The 22733-nt window shown below is 37.0% G+C and overlaps 2 protein-coding genes across 2 annotated transcripts in view; one reads left to right on the forward strand and one right to left on the reverse strand.

The window, feature by feature from the left end:
- The window catches only part of chchd4b (coiled-coil-helix-coiled-coil-helix domain containing 4b), a 616826-nt gene that overhangs the window by 131729 nt on the left and 462364 nt on the right, over positions 1-22733 (forward strand). The window lies entirely within an intron of this gene.
- smarcc2 (SWI/SNF related BAF chromatin remodeling complex subunit C2) lies at positions 2895-22394 on the reverse strand. Its single transcript, XM_079840414.1, has 26 exons — positions 22272-22394; positions 20904-21023; positions 20717-20802; positions 18705-18786; positions 18483-18575; positions 17985-18054; positions 17682-17751; positions 17522-17597; positions 17087-17331; positions 15870-15994; positions 15740-15796; positions 15437-15474; positions 15056-15186; positions 14855-14926; positions 14081-14194; positions 13799-13952; positions 13486-13602; positions 13317-13379; positions 12904-13162; positions 12578-12739; positions 12430-12497; positions 11741-11861; positions 11403-11566; positions 11178-11312; positions 8730-9036; positions 2895-5250 (listed from the first exon to the last, which is right to left on the reverse strand). Exons 1-26 carry the CDS (start codon positions 22380-22382, stop codon positions 5186-5188), a joined length of 3105 nt encoding a protein of 1034 aa, XP_079696540.1. The 5' UTR covers positions 22383-22394; the 3' UTR covers positions 2895-5185.

Consider the following 22733-nt stretch of genomic DNA (forward strand, 5'->3'; position numbering starts at 1 on the left):
ATTATGACATGTATAATAACACTTAAACACTGCGTTCTTTAGCTGCAATGTGTAGCGAGTGTGAGGGAGCGCGCAAACGGATGTGTGGCTGTTGTGTTATCCATAGTGTCGCGTGACACGCGTCACGTTCCGTTTTCGCGTTCAATTAAAGTCAACATGAAATCAGTATTTATATTCATATTTTTATAGACTATTACAGTGTTTATCATAAATATATATTTTTTAATTCATGTGCCTGTTCCCACCAAGAACATAACAATAGCCCCTTTCACACATACAGTCTTTAAAGGTCCCATGACATGGCATTTTTCTATTATTTTATAATGTTTCCTGAGGTGTACTTATATTGTTAGTATGACTTTTACATCATAAAATGTCATAATTTAGAAATAAAAGGCATTTTTTCAATACTGCTGTTTGCCCTGTGGCTGAATGCCCTGCTTCAAGAGGCGTGTCTGCTGTGAGACTTCAGTAAAAACGCCCACTGTTGTGATTGGCTGACATCTTTGCATTTTAAATGAGCGGAGGGGGCGTGGTTTAACTTGGTCTACGAGGCACGAGCTGCTGCCAGAGAGACGGATGGACCTGAGTTCACTTCACATCCGTTCTCAGCATGTCTGAACTGTTGTAGTTACAGCATATACTTCAGGTTATTAGTCTATTTCTAGTCGGAGGGACTGTCACTCATGTCAGAAAGTTAGTAACTTTAGTAAATTATGGATCAGCGCTGACTGGAGACGCGAACCGTTTAGAACGATTCAGTCCGATTTGGTGAACTGATTCGGTTCACTAAAAAGAACTGGTTCAAAAGAAAGATCGTTCGCGAACCGGACATCACTAACGTACTAGAGACGGAGATCAGCGATTGCTAACAAAGTTATTTATAGTAACTACTGAGTTATGAGAGCGCTGTCAGTCAGCGCGAGTTTATTGTGTTTGTATCTGAGAGTTCTGAATAAACACGAGTCCCAGTCACGCCGAGTCCGTCTTCATCATTATTACCAACTTTGTAACACATGCAAAGTACCATTACAGCTGTCGAGATGAACGAGTTAAAAGTAAGTGTTGATAATAGCATTATTTTTAAAATAAAATAAAAGCGTCAGTGACGCGCGTTGAGTACACAGCGCAAACAAAGACACAACAGCAGTAATCGAATGTAATCCAGTTTATTGTGGGGCTAGGCTGGCTAGCCCGAATATGCTCACGCTTACCCCCCTTCTGCTTAATCTCACGCCGCGTTTGGTGCCTCCGCTGTGGGCCAGATGCAGTACTGGGGGTCGGGGATGTTGAAGGCCAACGGCCAGTGCAGCCCGAGCTTCGGCGTGTGTGAGGCCGATGTTGAGCAGAAACTCATGACTGTATGCACATTTTAGAACCGATAGACGCGACGAGGACGTACAAAAACACTGACTCACAAGATAGAAAACACGAAAACACCGTTCTGTCTGGAGAGAGAGAAGCCGCATTGTGTGCACGAATAATAAATAATTAGCTACACATCAGAAATTACTGATCACAGATCAGAAGGAACTGAAAAAAGACTTCTGTTTTCATTTGTACATCCAAACACTGAGAAACTGCCAGCGTTCACTCGTTCACAAGCAATGATCTCTCTAGCGTTTGCATGGGCGTGCCAGATTCTCTGGGCGGAGGAAAGGGAGGTAACCGTTCCTGCTTGAACGTCAAACCAGGAGACTTCAGGATTGGCTCGTCTGGCCTGTCATTTTCTCAAAGGCAGAGAGAGACAGCCAGAACTGGGGTTTACACCGATCAACATTTCTATCCACTTGGGGACAATATTCAGGCTAGGGGAACTCATATTAATGTTGAAAAACCTCATAAAATGAAAATTTCATGCCATGGGACCTTTAATAGTAAATTAGGCTACCAGTATATTTCTGGTAACAGTATGAACAGGACCTTTTCAAAAATACCCATAAATTGGTTACAGCAATTTACCAGTAAGGGAAGTTGTAACATTACTGGTAATGTGCTCTGTGTGAACGCGGAATGAAGATTAGCGATTATCTGTATTTTCACATACGTCAGAATGCGATGACGTAAGAAGTCTGCTTTGGGCAATTAGGCCAACCATTAAGACTTGAGGACGTGTTACTCCGCGCTGTTTACAGTAAGCTTTTTGTTTTTCTATTTAAATATGTGCTAAATAAGGCTAAATGATTATGACCGTGTCGCGCTCGAGACCCAGCCTTCTTTTCCATTCATTAGCATTGCAGTTGAATACTATTATGTGCGTCTCGTGTTTTTTAAGAGAAAAAACGCGTTCTGTTTGATCATCAGCTTGTCACTCAGACGTCAAAAATATTTTGTCAAATTGAACTAAAGCACTTCTCTTCATATGGGCGTTAAAGTTTTAATAAATTCTAATTCTATCATAAACCCATCAGTTATGCCATCTGCTGTAAAAATGCTTGAGTGGATTCTGATTGGCTGTCATGTTTTAAATGCTTGTCAGTTGATAAAAACAAAGTTCTTTCAATTATATTGTTCCCCTGTGTTATAGTTAGTTGTGGTGTGGACTTCCCTATTCTCATAGAATTCAAACAATTACTAAAACTGAATAGTTATTGTAATAGCAGTGTGACACGTAAGGGGTTACGTAATCAGATCACTTTTTTTCAAGTAACTAGTAAAGGAATGCATTACTTTTACTTCTTCAAAGTACTACAAAGTTACTTTTTTCCCCCAATCTTGGTTTCTGCCATAAATTTTTTTCAAGTTCAAATCTGGCACATTCAGGATAGACTTGAGAGCTTCTTTTTGTACAGCTGTAATAACTTAAATTTGTAGCATGATAAATGTTCAACTATCCTTCTAATCCATAATATAAGATGGTTTTATATACTGAGTACACTTCACACAGCTCTTATCACTGATGATGCCTTTTATTGTGCACAACCGTTCAGTATTTATGAAACCAAAATTAATCCATTCTTAGTCAAACAGGTGCTAGACAGCTCCAGCTACATCTCCTCAAAGGACAAACCGGACGTTGCCAAACATTCACACACATCTCAATGGTTACCAGCTTTCACCATTAAAAAAAGTATAAACAAAATGTAAAAAAAACAAACAAAACCCGACAACTACTTATACCACTACAAATGTAAAAGACAAAGACCAAAGAGCTGAGCAAATTGATCAAATGAGATATTCAACACTGGTTGAGGCGTGCAAAACTGTGAGGTTGATGTGAATCTGTTCTGTCAGTAATACTGCATGTTGGACTACTGCATACGTGTGCATTCACATACATGTGTGAGGATGTAAACTGCAGGTACGATCACAGCGGGAGTGTTCATGTTTGTTGATTATGATATTGGCAGACTTGATGTCCATCACCACTAGCATTTGTAATCTGGGAACATAGCAAATGAATGTAGAATTAAAAACAAACAAACATACATACATACAAAAAGATGTGTGGCAAATCATAGAGTGCATGCCCACCACACGCGCACACACACACACACACACCCACACACACAGAGTCCAGCTTAATCGTATAAAACAACTGACACTTTCACATGAACATGTCAATAATACGACAACATCCACAATCATAAAGAGAAGGAAACATTACAGACATGTATAATATGATAACGTCATTCGTAATAGTGTAAAGAAACATATAAAAATACAAAAATAGGACGGTTACAATATGAAGATATGAGATACACAGACCACAGCTGCAAACGTAACTTTAAAATCCCTTGTCTCTACTCATCAGGTAGTTGCCACTAATTTGTAACAAAACAAAACGGTTTTCCTTCATGTTGTAAATACTTTCTGTGGGTTTGGCCTGATACTAAAACACCCATACACACACACACACACACACACACACACACACACACACACACACACACACACACACACACACACACACACACACACACACACACACACACACACACACACACACACACACACACACACACACACACACACACACACACACACACACACACACACACACACACACACACACACACACACACACTCACACACACACACACACACACACTCTGAACCGAAATCTCGGTTCTGGCATGAACACTGGATACTAAAATGTGTGATTTGATCTCACTAAAATTATTAATTAAACTCCATTTGTATTTTTTTTAAAATACAACACACAACCAATGTGATTCCCTGCTGCGTATTCTCATAAGCATGGCAATGAGATGTAAATGAAACAGGAGTACTTTCACCTGTTAGAAAGGTAGAGTAACTTATGATATTTTGTGGCAGATGACGTGCACACATACCCCAAAATATAACATGCAAACATCAATTATTGATGACATGAGTTCCAGGTTTACAGTACGTGTTGTCAGAGATGCTTCATACAAAGTAAACTGATTTAATACTAATTTGTCGTCTTTTTTTTCTCATGCTAAAAACAAATTGTACATAAAAAAAAAAAAAAAAACAGGCCAAACCACTGAAGCTTTCACATTGTCCCAAAAGTAAAACCGACATTCACGCTCACACATATAAAGTAACGATTACAAAGTCAAGTTTCTCTTCGGACTTACCCCAAATCGAGTGCTTCTATTAAACAAATACAAAGTGATAAAAAGAACATTGATTAAAGAAAACATCAAGTCAGGACTAATTTTGACTTTATGCTTCATCCCTCCAAAAAGTACGATTCGGGAAACATTCTGAAAGTGCAAATTGTTCTTGGTTTTCTCTTGTTTTTTTTGTTTCCATGTGAGTACCTAATGTACATTGAGATGCTTCTGGAGTGCAGAATCCTGTAGTTCGACTCACAGTTAAGTGATGTTACTCAAAATGGAGGACAGACAAGGAAATACTTAGCCTTGTGCCTGGTCCTTGGATGCAGGCTGTTAGGGTCAGGAGTGCTTTTGTTGCGTGTTAACAGGGGTTTGGGTTTAAGACCTTTCCAAAAGTCCAAACAAAGGTCTTTTTTTCTGGGGGGGGTTGTCAGTCTTTTTCAAGGTTATCTGTGTTTAGCTTCAGCTATTTATTTTGAATCATGTCATGTTCAAGATGCTGGCAAAAATTCATTTATATCATTTTCTCCCAAAAATGATGAAAGTGACAAAAAAAGAAGATATCGCTCCCTTTATCTCTATATCTGTTGCTTTCTATCTCATCTCCTTCATATTCTTCTCTGGAATCCCCCTCTCTTTTACTGTGGTGGAGGCACAGGGGCGTTTGGATAGAGAGAATCCCCTGGTAGTGGAGTGCTGGAATCTGGAGGAAAAGAGAAAAACAAATAATCTATTAGACAATCATACACCAATTATATTAGTATAAATATAATTCAGCAATTATTGGGGCCAAGCACAAAAAAGTACAATGAGTTATACAAGCATGACTGAGACCTTCATTATTTCATGCAAACTAGCTGAAAAATCATTAATAGAATGATTAGTAATATGAATTCATTGCTTATTAGTTTTGACCAATAGTCGGACTGTTATCAAATTATAATGGTGTGATCAGTGTGATGTGACAATGACACATAAAAAGTTTGGTGTCAATATGCAAAAGCGTTGCAGAGTTACAAACTCGGAATCAGCTTGGTTGGCACCATGCCATTACATTTGTTGATGTGTTATGCAAGAAAAGTTTGGTCAATCAAAAAGCTTTTAATAATTTTTGCCAGTTTGCCAGCGTAGTTTAAAAAAAAAAAATCGATTTTCAAAGAAATTCAAAATGGCGGACAAATTTGACCGAATATGACATAATTGGTATCTCAGGATGACTCTATAAAGGAATCTATAAAGACTAGTTTCATTAAAATAGTCAAAACTCAAAACTTTTTGAGTACCTTCAGGGCATGGTGCTGATGAGTGATGACACATACAGAGTTTTGAAAAGATACATTAATGCGTTCGCAAAAATATAGCATTTTATGTGAAAATTCTAAATGGTGACGACCAAAATGGACGATATGGGAAAATTGGGTATCATTCGACTCGTATGCTGCACTGAATCAAAAGAGACAATTAATTTTTATGATTTTTGGGCAAACTGTTCAGAAGTTATAAGCAAAAAAAAATTATATCTCCTGACCAGTAGGTGGCACTGTGCCGAAACGCAACACGTAGCCTCAGGTTATGCTTTTGATGACATGTAACAAAGGGGGTAATCCAGCCCCCGGAAAGCGTACCTTCCATAGGGGCAGCCATTGCTAACCAAGCCATCACCTGCTGTTAGCATTCCATTGACTCCCATTCATTTCAGCCTCACTTTGACAGCGCATATCTTTACATCTGAGGCGTTTAAAGACTCCATTTGTCCATTGTTTATTTCTAAACAAACACGACAATGTATAAAATGCTCCCTTACCTTGTATCTTACACTATCGCCCCGTAGAAGCCATTTTTGTAAAAAATAGGCTAACGATTGTGTCATAACCACGCGACTCTGTCGCGCTGTACCGTATAGACCCGAGGAGAAGCACGCAGGCAATCTTTTACTGTCTATGAGGCAATCGGGGGGGACGTGGAGGCATATAGTCCGAGAAGCATGTCGAGAAGACCATAGAGACCCAAAAGCAACGGAACAAAATATTTCAACAACTTTGCACAACTACTAGAAGACTTACAACTGTCAGACAGGTTGCTCATGTCACATCTACGTCGTCAAGCTCAGTCTGAGGCTGTGCTCAGCCATCAGGAAGTGAGTGCTTCTACATGACTTCGATTTTTCTCCGTGAAGTCTATGGGGTCGCTGTGTCCATTTCTTTTTCTGTCTATGCATGTAACAAGTTTGGTCAAAATACTCTAAACTGTTGCGGAGTATAGCCTTGCATCAATTTTGACATGTTCTTCGTCGAATTAGTTCACATGTTATTTGAGAACTGTTGGGTTTATCAAAAAGCTTTTGATACATTTTTTGCCAGCAGGGTTTGAAGATGATCTGAGCCAATTTTGATGAAAATCGGACAAAAATGGCAGAAAACCTTACATGACAGAAAAGCCATGAGCCACGGAATCAGATGGGGGAAATAATTTTCTTTCTAGCCCTCACAGTTCAAAAGTTATTAGCATAAACAAAAGTGCAATTTTGGACAGTTGGTGGTGCTAGCTAGAGGGATTGAGTTAGAGACTAGATATATTAGCATTAATAAGCATTAAAATGAATAATAATATAAATATAAAATATATAAAAATAAAATAATAATAATACTAGTATAATTAATACAAAAATATAAAAGTACATTTACACCTGACAAAATGGAAAATAAACAAACACAATGTGACAGAATAAAAAAAAAATATATATATATATATATATAATTATATTTAATCTGATTTCAATAAACATTTCTAACAAACAAAAAAAACTATTGTAAAAGACCAAATATCATATTTCATGATGATCATTCAGCAAATACACTAATGAAAGGTGGATACACTATTCTGAAAACCACTGCCGCTTCAATATAATTGTATATATCCTAATTAAATTTATAATCAAAGCCTTAATATTTATCCTCCTATATTATTATAATGATTTTTAATGATTCTTTCCAGTTATATTTTTGCTTATATCAAGAGAACCACTGATTGTTTCTTCCTTTATGTTTTCTAAAGTTTGTATTTGGTCTCTGAGTGGTGACTGAGGGTCTGTCGTAGGGATGTGTGATGTGTCGCTAAACACTTGATTTCAGTCATGTGTGGGTTTGGATTTTGGAGGCAACACACACCCCTAACCTGACAAGAGTGCAGTAACAGTGCTTGCTCACTTAGCTCCAGACCTGGAAGGTCACTACGTGCCTAATTCTGGGGTGAAAGCGTCAACAAGTGATCTATGGACACGTGAACCTGATTAACTGATTAAATGTGTGGAAATGTATCATGACTGTTAATTTTCTCTGATCCAATCAGAATCATCTAATGACGTGGCTAGACCATGAAAGAGTATAACTGTTGAGAAATGTACGAGAGGCTGGTAGAGAGGGAGTGCGGTCTACGAACTCCTTGTGAGACTTGAAGCTGGCTTCTGCTCATGAAACTGCAAACTATTCTTCAGTAATTTTTTCTTTAATTAATCTAACTCCTGACTCTTGGTCTTCATTTTTCACTACTGGTCCTGGGTCCTAAACTGTTACTCCAACACTACAGTTCAAAAGTTTTACTTTTTTTTTTTTTTTTTTAAAGAATACTTTAATTCAGCAAGGACACATTAAATTGATCAAAAGTTAAAGCAAAGTGTTTTACATTGTTGCAAAAAGTTCTACAAATAAATGCTGTTCTTTTTATACTCATCAAAATTGCATAAATGTATCACGGTTTCCACAACATATTAAGCAGCATAATTGTTTTCAACATTGATAAAAATAAGAAATGTTTTATGGAGAGCAAATCAGCATATTAGAATGATTTCTGAAGGATCATGTGACACCGGAGACTGCAGTAATGATGCTGAAAATTCAGCTTTGCCATCACTGGAATAATATTAAGTATAAAATATATTAAAATAGAAAACAGTTATTTTAAATTGTAATATTTCACAATATTACTGTTTTTATTGTATTTTTGTCCAAATAAATGCAAGCCTGGAGAGCATTAGAGGATTTTTTTCAAAAACTTAAACAAAATATTATCAACCCCAGACTTTTGAACAATGGTGTATGTACACCCCTACTGCACAGGTAATGTATATATAACAGTGTATCAACTTCATAGCGTGTGTACATGTGTAGGTTTCTATGTCATTACCGTGCGCTGCTGCAGCCTGTGCGTTGGTCGGGGGAGAACTGTGAGAGGCAGGTGGAGGAGCTTCATTGTGGGCATTAGAGGCGGTCACGGGAGCGGGGCTTGGTGTTGGGGGCGGGACAGAGACATTAGCCACAGGTTGGTGGGGTACAGATGTAGCGCTGCCAGACTGATTGCCAGGCTGGTTGCTATGCTGCTGGTGTTGGATCTGCTGGAAGTGTTGCTGTCTGGCTCTCATCTCTGCATACTTCAACTGCTCCATATGAAACGACTGACGATCAGCAAGAAGCTGCTGCCTCTGATACTCCAACTAGGAACATAATATAAATATATGCATATTAATTTCTAATTAAAGGAACAGTTTTCTAAAAATATGAAGAATTTCGGTGAATAATGACCAGTGTTCTGGAAAGTTACTTTTAAAAGTAATGCATTACAATATTGCGTTACTCCCTACAAAAGTAGCTAAGTGTCTTACTTAGTTACTTTTTATGAAAAGTAACTTTTTCTCATCTGGGTTGGGCTTGCTTGCTTGCTTGTTTGTTTTTTAATAACAAAAAAACAAATAAGCCTCCAGCTGAAGGAAAAGAAAATTCACACCTGTAAAGTAAACGGCACAGCTCAAACAAACCTTTCAGCTGTACTGCCATTCTGGATTACAGAAGAATAAGATGCAGGAGAAGCAGGTTAGAAATTGCACATTGTAATACAAACAAAAATGGCACTTCCGCGCTCAAACCTCCCTCTGTCCCCCCCTGTGCATGCCACTGCTTGTAATATAGTGCAAAAATCATTTGAATCACTTTTGGAGCTAGACAGCCCCTGGTCACAGTGCGATTTTTTTTGTATTGATATTTTTTTGTAAGATCAGCCTGAACATTTCTGCATTTTGTGCATTTCAAGCCTTTAGAAAGTATAATGCATTAAAACACATGACAAACAACCAATTTCGAATATTATAATGAAGTCTGCAAAATATTATAATGAATTTAAACTTTGGCTACAATTAATGTACATTATGAATACATGTATAATACATTATACATAAAGGCTTTAAGTAGTGTTACCAAAAAACCTGATAGAAAATTAAAAAATAAATGTAATTAACAATTATTAAATTATAATAGTTATTAAAATGTTCTAATACTTATTTTTTTTTTTTCAAGTGCATGGAAGAAATAAAATCATACAGGTTTTGTATAAATTACTTTGAGTTGTTATTTTAGGCAACAGATCTACAAAATATTTGCTATAATTCAAAGGTGTCATGAACTGGCTTTTTTTTTTATATTGTTGTCTGAGGTCAACTTATGACGTTTGCGTGGTTTTTACATTCAAAAACATCATAATGAATAAGTAATAGGCTATTTTCTGCCATGGGTTTGAGGCTCTCTGAAGAAACGGTCGGTTTTGATGGGTGTGCCGCACTGAAGACTTGGAAGTAAACGCCCACAGCTACGATTGGATAAGATTTGCATTTTTAATGAGCTTCAGCTCCCCTCAGTCGATGTGGGGATTATTTTGAAAGCGTCTGGGGAAACGCTTACAGGGCTCGCAAAATGCCTTTATCAAACAAACACAATGATTCATCTCTCATCCGCCCGCGATTGATTGGAATGTTATTTTTGTATTACTTGGCCCACCCGATCAGTGAATATAACCGCGAACCATACACACACACACGTGCGTGTAAGAAAGGAATGTTATTTCACTATTTAAGATAGCCCGTCGGCAGGCCTGTGATACGTTTTGGTAGCCCATCTGAAAAGCACATAGCCCCTGGACGTTGGGCTTTGCGAGCACTGGCGTTACAAGTCCGAGTCTGATCACGAATTAACCAATAACACCTTCTCCAGCCCGTGACAGCGTGCTAAGGTATGTAATCAATAGATATCAAACGATCTGTAACAATGCAATACTAACACATATAAAAAAACATGTTTTACTAACATCAGTCTGTTGCACCGTTCATGTCGGATCCAATATAGAAGGCACAGCATTGTGTTTTTATCTCAATATGTCTGCAAATCCAGTCTCGACCTGTATCTTGTTTACAATCGATTCTGCGGTGAAATGAAGCGAACAAACACGCAATGTCTTACGCATGTGAGCTGGAACCGGCATGTTTATTGCTCGGTTGCGCGACCCGTTTAGCTCCATGAGTCGGTGGCCGGGCATGAGGCGGTGCTTCTGCATTCTATGACGTCAGTGGTCGACATATTCTGAGATCTCTCGTTTTCTGGGCCTGGTGTCAATAAAAGCTTTTCTTTGACTAACAAGGACGTTTTCAGCTCTGAAACTTACAGGATATTCTTATATCACAATGAATTTTTATATATCAAAGCGAAAGTTGATTTCTCAATTCATCACCCCTTTAATGAACCTGACAAACCACTGAAAGTAAATATGCTTCATTGTTAAACAAAAACTACATTACCCATGTGGCCTTACCGCCTCTCTTTCTCTGTCCATGATGGTCTCCAACTCTTCAAAGTGTCTGAGTTTGATCTCCAGTTTCTTCATCTGGGTCTCCACCAGCAGAGCCACCAGAGACTTGATCTTCCTCTCCTCCACTGCAGCCAAGTGCTGAAAAGAAAGAAATCAAAGAATGCAGCACTTAGCGTTTAATTTGCAGGAAATCGGTTTGTTTTCTCACTATGTCACCTTTTCACGCACCTTAGCTTTCACGGCAGCAGCAGCAAGCGCCGATGCAGCAGCAGTGGCCAGGTTTCCCTCTCCAACTTCTCTCTCCACCTTTGCCTTCTTCTCTCCTTCACTCTCTACATCCCTCTGACCCTCTTCTGGTCCCTCCTTCCGTTCTTTCTCCTTCTCGCCATCGGCTGCAGAGATCAGAGTTCAGGTAAGTAACTTCACCTCTGTCTCTAATACTGCATTAGTGTATCTGTATCACACTAAACATCTGCATATTTTAACCTTTTATGTCTTCTTTTAAGTCCTTTTTTTATTCTACTGGACTTTTATCTTTGACATATATGTTATTGCTGTAAACACACCCATTTCTGAGTCTGTTTTCTCTGTCTCTCTCTCGGTCTCCCCTTCTCTCACTCTCTCTTCCTCTTTCTTGCCGTTCTCTCCTTGTTTTTCTTCCTCCTCACTGGGTCCATCTTTGCTCTCCTAAAATTTTACAGACACAGGAGATTAATTTGTTAATATTTAGAAAATATAAAAAATCTCATTTAAACTGAAAGCTGAAATATCTGAGACAGCTATTTCATTTGTATAATTGAATCCAGATATATTCATTAACAATTTTTCAAATCACACAGTACTATTTAAAAGTTTTGGGTCAGAGAAATTAATACTTTTATCAACAAGGATACACCAAGTTGATCAAAAGTGACAAGATATTTACAATTTTACAAAGGATTTCTCTTTCAAATAAATGCTGTTTCCACAGATATATTAAGCAGCACAACTGTTTTCAACATTGATGATAATAACGAGAAATATTTCTTGAACAGCAAATCAGCATATTATGATTTCTCAAGGATCATGTGACAATGAAGACTATAGTAATGATGCTGAAAATTCCATCACTTAATAAATACTACTAATAATAATTACATTTTAAAATATATTATAAAAAAAGTTATCTCTATATATATATCAGATTTTTAATCCAAAATTTTCAATGCAGTCTCAGGTGTTTGGACTCCACTGTACATATTTTGTCTGTACACACCTTATTTTCTCTCTTATCTTGGCTGGACTGACCATCATTGCTTTTATTCTCCTCATTTCCATCCTCAGCTAAAAAACAAACATACACAGTTAGTTTCTCTCTCCATTTACTTTAGGGAAAATAAGTGAAAATGTGTATGTTCACTTACCAGGTTTGTCAGAATCTTCAAGACCGGTTCCTGCGATGCCGCTGCCCTCCAGGCCGTAGAGGGGGTCTTGCCTTCCGCTTGCTCTGGCCGCTTCCTCCACTCGACGCACATGAGCCTCCACCAACGCAGCTGGTACCTCTTCCTTCATACGAGAGAACTCCTCTGAGAAAGAGAAGAGAAGCATGATGTTTATGTAGAAAAATACAAGATTTTATGAACTCTATTCACTTTTGTTGTATACAGTTACAGTCATTTCAAGGGTAAGTATATAATGGTTTTAATTTTTGTTCACTTTGTTCGATCCCTTTAATAGTGTAACTCCTCACCAAGAGCAGACTTAGCTGCAGCTGAAGCCACTCGAGGGTCAACCACAGAGGCCAGGAACGCCACAGTGCTCATGACAGGGTTTCCCGCTTGACTAAACGGAATCGGCTGATAGGCTAGCGGGCCCAGGGAGGAGGAGCTATCCTCCAGGTAGGGGTCTTCAATCGGTAGACGCAGGAAGTGGAGAATGCACTCATCCTGTGTACGGCTGCCCACGTGCTCCGATACTTTATTCCAGTCATCTTTATACATCTCTAGACCCTGAGAACAAACAGGAATCATGAGTGTGTAAAAGAGCAGAAGTCAAGTCAACACTACACAAGTTTAGGGTCAGTAAGATTTGCATTAAATTTATCAGAATTTTACACTGTAACAAAAACATTTTGTCTAGTGGCCTCAGATATATATACAGTACCTCCAGCAGTAGCAACGTCTCCTGGTCCGTCCATTCCCGAGTGGCACTGGCAGCATTTTTATTCTGTGCAACGACAAAAGAAAGTCCTTAATCTTTCACACATTGATCACAACCTCACACATTCTCACACTCTCTGCACCATGTGTGATATTTAATGGGCGCCTCTTACTTTAACTGGGCCGCTCTTCTTACTGTACACATCTGTCCTCAACCCAAAGTTCTGTAAGTCGGCAGGTTTGTCCTTCACTTTGTCAGGGAATGAGAGCATCTGTTGAGAAGATGAAGTCTAGAGGGAATGAAGAGAAGAATAGAGCTTCGATAACCAATCAAGTGAATATAGACAACAATTTACATGGGAAGTGTTTTCAAGGGCTGTCACAGAAAAGAAAGAAAACAAAAATAAGTAATCTAAGAAATAATCAGAATTCCACATTTTGTGTGGATGACACCTCCAGCAAGAATACATGTATGTTTTATTTTACCTGGGATGCTTTAGGCTGTAGTGGTACCAGACTTGATGGAGTATCTGCCAGTACGTGAAAGTGTGAGGTGGGTGGAGGCCCCATGGGAGTGGGCCGACTCTCTGAATCCACCTGATAGTTAATCAAGCCCCACTGTTCCAGAAACGCATGGACTCTGTTTACACACACACACTTTCACAGTCAAAATTCATCAAAGTCAAAAAGCCTTTCATATATAATATAAACAATGCATATACAATATAAACATATAGGAATTTTAGAGATGTAATTCTTTTCCCAGACCTCATAATGGCACAAACATCTCCAGCCAGGTTTCTACGGCAAGCTGTGGAGGTCAAATACTCCTGTGGGTTCAGTCTGTACGTGTCTATCATGAAGTTACGGTACGCCAGATAACTGTAACACAGCAAAGAGTGAAGATGAAAGGGGGTGGATAAAGCCAATTAAAGTGCCCCATTATACTTTTTATATTATCTTTCATTTAGTATGTAATATAGCTATTTGTGAATGTAAAAGCTCTGCAACGTTTTAAAGCTGGTACAAGTAACAAGTAAACAAGTAAAACAAGTAAAGTTATTGTCTCCTAAAAGAAAGAATAGATTCTGAACTGCTAAAACGAGTCGTCAGTAATTCCAGTCGCACTTCCATAACATATCTACGTAGGTTTGTAACAAATTTGCATATTGGTCTGCATTGGCTGCCCGCAAACAATGTCTACTACTTAGTAATTTGACCCGACCCTCAAACACTGTAGTTGTAGCTGAGAAGGAACATATTGTAGCAACATGTCGAGTTGTCAAAATGGAAGGCGCTCTTGGAAAGGAGCGGTTTAGAGACTGAATCCTTTATCGAGCCATTTCAGATACTGTGAGAAAAGAAGTGCAATGTATATTATAAGAAAATGAAAGTATTTTTTGACCTTGGATGCATGTAAACCTGTTGTAGGAGACCTCCAAAAACAAAATTAGGAATGTTTAAAATACCATAATAAGGGCACTTTAAAGAAAGGTCAAAAGATCAATCTTTGTGTATATGTTCACCAACAGATATTCTTACATTTCAGGAGTCTTTGACTTGTTCTTCCCATTGAAAAACTCGGGTAGTGCTCTGCGCTCTATAGCATGGACACTAAAAGAGACAGAAAAAGACTGTTACATTCTGACTTTGTTGTGACTCTTGATTTTTCTATCATGACAAAACAGAATTAATACAAATTAATACGAGAATACGTTTCAAAGTTGTGTGTAGTCGCAGTACCTGTTATAGTCAAACCAAGCAGCATAGCTAGGGATAATGATATGATGGGTCTGTTCAGTGACATTATCCTCATGAAGATCTGATCCCTTCACCGGTTCTCCTTTCACACTCGGAGAACCTTCTTCTTCCTCCTAGAAACACACAAACGTAAAGCTAACCATGAATGCTGCTCATGAAAAACAGTGGGATGTAAACGTATTTAAAAGTATTACGTAATAAAAAAGGATTTTCCATTAAATGAAAATAAATCAAAATAGAAGCATGTTTATTCTTTGGTCTCAGATCTAGCAGTATATATATACAAAATAACACACAGATCTGTGAAACTGAACTTGTGAGCATACAAACTGTGAAACGTGGTTCATATGATTGCTTTTATACCTTTCCAACAGTCTCCATTGATTCATCCTCTTGCTCATCTAGGTGTGATAGCAGAAGAAAATTTTTTTTTCCACATACACTTTTACTTTATGGTACAAAAAAATCAATTAGCACAGAAAGCTGAAGTGTGTTTTTCATGTGTCATTAAATTGCTTCCTTCTATCCCAGCCCAACACTGTTTGGTGACATACTTTATTTTTGCAATTCGACTTGATGCCATTAATGGCACAGAAAACACACTTCACCTTTCGGTTAGACGGAGTGGTAGGTGTGTTAGAGATAGAAACTACTGTAGAGACATACCCAGGTCAGTCATAGTTCCTCCTTTCACTGGAGTAGAATCTGAGTCCTTCTTAGTCACTACACACACAAATATCATGATTATACACAATATAGACTAAATTGTTAGGTAAAACAATGTGTGTGAATTTACCTGTTTTAGGTAGTGTAGCTTCCTCCACTGCAGGCACAGGTGAGGGTTCATCTAACTCTTTAGTCAGGTCTTCCTGTTCTTCCTCTCTCTGTCCTCTTTTGGACTTAGTGTAGGGTGTAGTGGGTCTGAGAACACAAACACACAGGTCCATACAAAGACACAGAGAGTGTCATCTTTACACTTCCAATGCATCCATTGATTTCAAGAAATAACAAGCCAGATCTTAAATAAATTATTTTCATAGACTTATATTTGTTTTGTGTGTTTTCTGTGTACTGCCACCCCACCCCCCCAAAATAAAACATATATAGCACAAAAACGTATTTAAAAAAAATATATATATACATTCTTCCTGTATTTTACTTTTATTGAAATTAAAATATAATGCTTTTACTGTTTTTAAACACTTTATGCGTTTTGTGACAAAATACTGAATCTTTATTTAGATGCCCCGTTTTTATCTTTCTGAAATTATTTCTTCTTAATATTTTGTCATTATGTTTCAAAATATTCTGTATGTAACATGTCTTGAAAAATGTGTTTAGATATTTAATTGAATATATAAAATATATTAGTGCTGTAAAACAATTAATTGCGATTAATCGCATCCAGTTTGTGTTTACTGTGTATAATTATTATTTATATATAAATACACACACATGCATGTATATATTTAAGAATTTTTGAAATAATATTATATATATATATATATATATATATATATATATATATATATATATATATATATATGTTATAATGTTTATTTTTATATATAATATAAATTATATAAATATATATACAGTACATACATGCAAATTTATATCCATATACATACACACACACACACTGAATCTGAATTATACTGGCAGAATTGTCATCAATTGTTTTCTATGTTAAAATGGAAAGTATATCAAAGTTTAATATCAATTATATATTAAATACTTTGCAAGGCAGTAAGCACATATTTAAGATTAGGGGTAAAAGTTTAGGAATCCATTGAAATCCTCATTTGCTAGCCAGTAATCTGAATATTGGGGGTGACACTTCCTCCTATGGCGGATACGGCCCTGGTACTTTGGGCCTGTGATGTGGAAATATAATTTAATATAATTCATACATTTAAATAAATTAAAAAAATAATAATTTTAGAAATTCTCTGAAACAAATATCACAGTTTCATGAGAATCAATAGTTTAAGATTCAGTAATAAAAAATACCCTTTCTTGGTGTTTTTCTTCTTGCTCTCCTGTGGTGGAGGGGTGGGAGATGGAGACGGGGAGCGTTTCCTCTTTTTGGCACTGCTGGGTTTTTTATCCCTCCTTTCATCTGGAGTGCTTACTTCATCTGTGAGAGTCTTCGCTGAAATCCTCTTCCTCCTCGGTCCTCCCTCTCCCACCTCATAGTCTTCCTCATTCATCCACTCGTTAAACTGATCCAGGTCCAGAATCCACTTGGCATGAACCTACAGACACAAACACATAAACTTGTAGTCAGGTGATAAATGATTTGATTTCTCAGATAACCATCAGCTAATCAGTGGTTTAATAAAAAACATGAAAGGTAGAGAGAGCATGCGCAAGACAAAAGAGACAAAGAAAAAGAGAGGTAAAGGATCGGAGACAGATGGAGAGAGGTAAGGTGGGGGTTCTAACCTTCCTGGGTTTCTCAGCAGTGGGCGGATCCTCCACAGCAGCCTCCACCTCACTGGCTGAGATCCATGTGTCATAACTGCATCATGAACACAGCATATTAATCCTGCATTCACATACACACCTGAACTGTGTGTGTGTGTGTGTGTGTGTGTGTGTTTACCTATCAGGCCAGTAGCCCCAGTGTAGCAGCATCTGTTTGTCTCTTTTCATTACAGGACGGACCCACTCTTCTGAAAACCACACACATACCAACCATAATATTACTACAGAAAACCATTCTTCTTTTTAAATTAATTAAAATTAAATGGAGGGGTACAAAGGGGCTAAACGCCTTGACAGGGAAGCCTTTTAAATTAATTTTGAGAGAACATTTTACCCTAGAGGGATGTTTAGCCCCGTTGTACCCTACACATGTGTGTGAATATATATTTTTACACTATGAACAACACACAGCAAAACATACCGTCCTCCAGACTGGCAGGAATAGGTACCACTACATGAGAGCTAGAAAGCTTATCTTCAGTCACAGACCCCTACAAACACACACATACATGTCTAATAAGATGGAGTCATTTCTTGATCCTGACTGACTTCAAAGAAATATGGAATTGAAATATGGACTGTCCGATATATAAAATATTGTATATAATATATATAATAAAAAATATTTTACAATTACTTAATTGAAAAATCATAAAATTTACAATGATTTTATAAATCATGCAAATTTAAACTTAAGCGACATAAAGCTAAATAAAGCTGTGTAAGTAGGTTAGTTTAATACCTTATCTTTTAAGGTATTTCAGGGTACATATATTTTCCAGGGTACAATATGTATTTTTTTTATAATATGTATTTATATACATATTGGATATTATAAAAAGCAAAAATAAAATACTAAAATAAAATAAATATATATTTTTAAAAATATATTATTCAGCCATAACTTTTTTGGAAGTACCTGGTGTCGTTTGATGATATCCTTCAGTTTTCCTAGTAGCTTGGGCTCTATCTCTGAACTCAGGTAAATCACAGGTCGGGACAAACAGTTATTCTACAAAGGAAAAACACATCATTATTCAATATTTCATCTTGCATATGCACACACTAATAAATCCGAACATTTGATGACTGCAAGTAAATGTTCATCTGATGTGTGTGAAATTGTGCGTTTGATACACACCTGTACCAAAGACTTTTCTATAGTCATGAACATTTCTACATTGCGGTCCATTCTCGAAGGGTTCTGGAAGTCAAATCTCCTCCTGATGGATACAAAAGTGAACAGCTAATGAGTATTAATTAGGTTTTTGATCCATAATCATTGAAGTGGCACTTTATGCGTCACTGGTAAGTACTTTAACACCACAGGATTATTACACTAATAGAAAGTTCAAATGCAGCAACATAAAAATGTCATGCAGAATCTATTCAGGAGCATAAGGACCAATTCACAGCACGAGGGAGGCGAATCACAACTCTCTTGGTGAGTGTGTCATAAGGTTAAGTGTCAGAGAAATTATACAGCAACTGATTAAGCCACTCAAATAAGTGGCAAAGATACATGTTAAACGAATAGATACTTTGGTAGTCCACATGATGAATACATTTTACGACATCCTATCTATATCCTGAAGTGGCTGAGGATAGTTTGTCATGGAAGTACCAATTTACAATCATTCTAAAATAAAATTCTAAAATATTTTGTTGGTTTTCTTTTTCATTTGGAAAAACAGCATACTATAATAATAGTACTGACATTTCTATACTTGCTCTATGGTAAAGCTTTAAAACATTACAGGCATAATATTCAGTTGCAAGAAAAAGTATGTGAACTGCTTGCAGAATCTGTGAAAATGTGAATAATTTTAACAAAAGAGAGATCATACAAAATGTTTTGTTTTTTATTTAGTGCTGTCCTGAATAAGATATTTGATAGTCCACAAGACAAAAATATTGCTGAATTTATTAAAATGACCATGTTCAAAAGTTTATGAACCATTGATTCTTAACACTGTGTCGTTCCCTGGATGATCCACGGCTGTTTTTTTGTTTTGTGATGGTTGTTCATGAGTCTCTTGTTTGTCCTGATCAGTTAAACTGCCCAATGTTCTTCAGAAAAATCCTCCAGGTCCTGCAAATTATTCAGTTTTCCAGCATCTTTTGCATATTTGAACCCACTCCAGCAGTGACTGTATGATTTTGAGATCCATCTTTTCACACTGAGGACAATTGAGGAACTCAAACACTATTAAAAAAGGTTCAAACATTCACTGATGCTCAAGTAGGAAACACGAAACATTAAGAGCCAGGGGGGCGAAAACTTTTGAAGGATGAAGATGTCCACTTTTTTTATTTTATTTTGTTTAAATATAATTGTTTTTTTTTCATGTAGTCATTTTGTACTGCCTTTGGAAACAACGGAAGATACTTAAATGTTTCTGGGAAGACAAATTAAGTACAATTGACCTTGATGAATGGTGTTTCCTTCTGGAGCATCAGTGAATGTTTGAACCTTTTTTATTAGTTATGTTTGAGTCCCTCAATTGTCCTCAGTGTGAAAAGATAGATCTCAAAATGATACAGTCACTGATGGAAAAAGGGTTCAAATATGCAAAAACTGAATAATTTGCAGGATCTGGAGGATTTTTCTGAAGAACATTGGGTAGTTTAACTGATCATGACATCATCCAGGGAACGACACACAGTTTTAAGAATCAATGGTTCATAAACTTTTGAACAAGGTCATTTTAATAAATTCAGCTATTTTTTTGTCTTGTGGACTACTAAAGGTAAACATATTTTATGTAAAACATCTTATTCAGGACAGTACTAAATAAAAAAATAACATGCATTTTGTATGATCTCTCTTATTTAGTTAAAATTAGTCACATTTTCAGATTCTGCAAGCGGTTCACATACTTTTTCTTGCAACTGTATATACAGTTGCAAGAAAAAGTATGTGAACCGCTTGAATACCTTATATATATATATATACCTTTATATATATATATATATATATATATATATATATATATATATATATTTATTTATTTATATATATACAGTTGCAAGAAAAGCATGTGAACCGCTTGCAGAATCTGAAAATGTGATATATATATATAAACAAATATAATTTTTCATTTTCATTATTAATTTACATGATTATAGTGTCAATTAAGAGAGGACCATTACCATCCTTGATCACTCTTGAACTTGTAGGCGGCAGCCAAAATATGACACAGAGCTCCTCCAGATTTGAAATCCAAAAAACACTTCATCTACGGGCGAGAAGAGAGCCTCATCAGAACTCTACATGGTGCACTGATTACTTTAATGCATTCAATTCAATACTATTATAAAAGAAGGCTTGAGTGAGTACCGGTAGTTTAGTGAGGGGAGGGTTGCTGACATGTCGGCCAAACACTTCCTCCTGAAACTGAAGCAGCTGAACCACCAGACTCGACAAAGATTTATTGGTGGGGGGCTCTGCTTGAATATACTAGAAATAACATGAAGTTTTAGGAGCTAGACACCATAATAAAAGGAACATATATGGATTAGTCACAGAGTAATACATCAACCAGGCAGATTAATCAGTCAATATTTGGGCAATTATATTGTGTACATTTTGTGACCATTGCAATCATTATATTGTATCACGTATACAGTGGGGTTCAAATTCAAACTGTTAATTCAAACTTTTACTCAAATTGAATGCTGATAATACAATTCATGAAATGAAATAAATGAGAAAAATGAAAAATAAATACATTTTCTGTACGAAGTCATTGATCTAAAACACATGGACATGCTTGGTCTGTCAGCTTTTCTCCACACATAACTGTAACATCTAGATTCATCACAAGACTAATTTAAAGTTATCAGTACCTTTAAATGACATAAATGTGAAGGATGCTAGACAGAACATCAACACATCCTCAAACGCTGTCATGACTGCACATTTTTTTATAAATAAGTTTCATATTTGTATTTAGAAATCTAAATTTTTTCATTCATTTATCTAATAAAATTGTTTCTATATTGTAACCTTAATTTCATAAAATTATTGATGCAATGTTAATTCCTGTGTAAATGCATTAAAATTAGGTTTGCTTTAAACAAGATTATATGAGACGTTTTATTTGTAAGGAATTTCTTTCTTTACCCCATTTGCCACTGAGGTGTTTTATTAGCGGGAAAATAGATTTCATTGCACACAATAGTCGAATTCCACACATTGTTTTATCGTATCAAGTAATTTCCAAGTGTAAATTGTTGAGAGAAAAAATATTCATCACATCCGAGTGTGAATTTCTCATCGTCTGTATCACATTGCTGTTTTTTATATGCACAGCGCGCGAGGTTTGGCTGCACATCTGGATTCACGCAGTTGCGCTGCCAATACCGCAGCCCCGTTACACGAGCTGGCCTTTCCTTGAATAAAAGAGAAAGGCCATTCATAAAAACCTAATAGATAAGGTCTAATGTCTATCCAGAGATGTAGAAACGACATCAGATATTGGAGATGAAGCCGATTCTTTTGTATGTCTTAAGACTTTTCTCAAGACGCGCATGCAGCATCTTCTATTGTCTGAGACGCGTCAGACTGGATTTTAAACAGCTGGATTTCTCTCCATCTCCTTTCCTGCCCTCCCCTCTCCTTTCTGCCTACCCGCATCGACTCTGTCCTTTCCTGCACAAATAACTCAATGACCGTTCGTGCTGGTTACAAATAAACGAATGGTACCTTTTTATAATTCTTGCCCAGCCAAACCCGGACATTGTCGAACTGCGAGACGGTATCAGACGCTTCGAAATATTTTACATTCGGGCCGCCGTCTTTCTTCCGTACCGCCATCTTTGTCTGCTCGAAAGTTTTGCCACCCACCGCCCCCTGGCGGTCATTTGTTTTTTTGCTAGAAAAGCCGAAAGTAATAGTAGATGGCTATGAAACGACCCCCATTCAGGCTCAAAATCCAGGCTTGCGCTTCTCTTGAAGCTTTGAGAAAACTTGAGTCAAAATGGCGGACAAGGGCGGCCAGTTACTTCCCGGTCTCCCAACCCCCTCCCCAAATAATGAAATCGCATCTCCATGTTTTAGTCCTCATTGTTAGTAACCTTGATAGCCCTCTAGCACTTGGTTTAAAGTAGCATCATATTCCCCTCAAGCTATACAAATGTAAAGGCAAATCTAGTGATTTTTGAACGC

The sequence above is a fragment of the Gobio gobio genome (genome assembly GCF_949357685.1).
Source record: "Gobio gobio genome assembly, chromosome: 17".
Classification (NCBI taxonomy): Eukaryota; Metazoa; Chordata; class Actinopteri; order Cypriniformes; family Gobionidae; genus Gobio; species Gobio gobio.

Coding starts and splice junctions, on each gene's coding strand:
- smarcc2 (XM_079840414.1), bottom strand. CDS start 22,382: ATGGCGGTACGGAAGAAAGACGGCGGCCCGAATGTAAAATATTTCGAA. Junction 13,163..13,316: donor AGACGTTGCTACTGCTGGAG/GTACTGTATATA, acceptor GTTTGTTCTCAG/GGTCTAGAGATGTATAAAGA. Junction 11,567..11,740: donor GAAAACAGACTCAGAAATGG/GTGTGTTTACAG, acceptor TGATCTCTGCAG/CCGATGGCGAGAAGGAGAAA.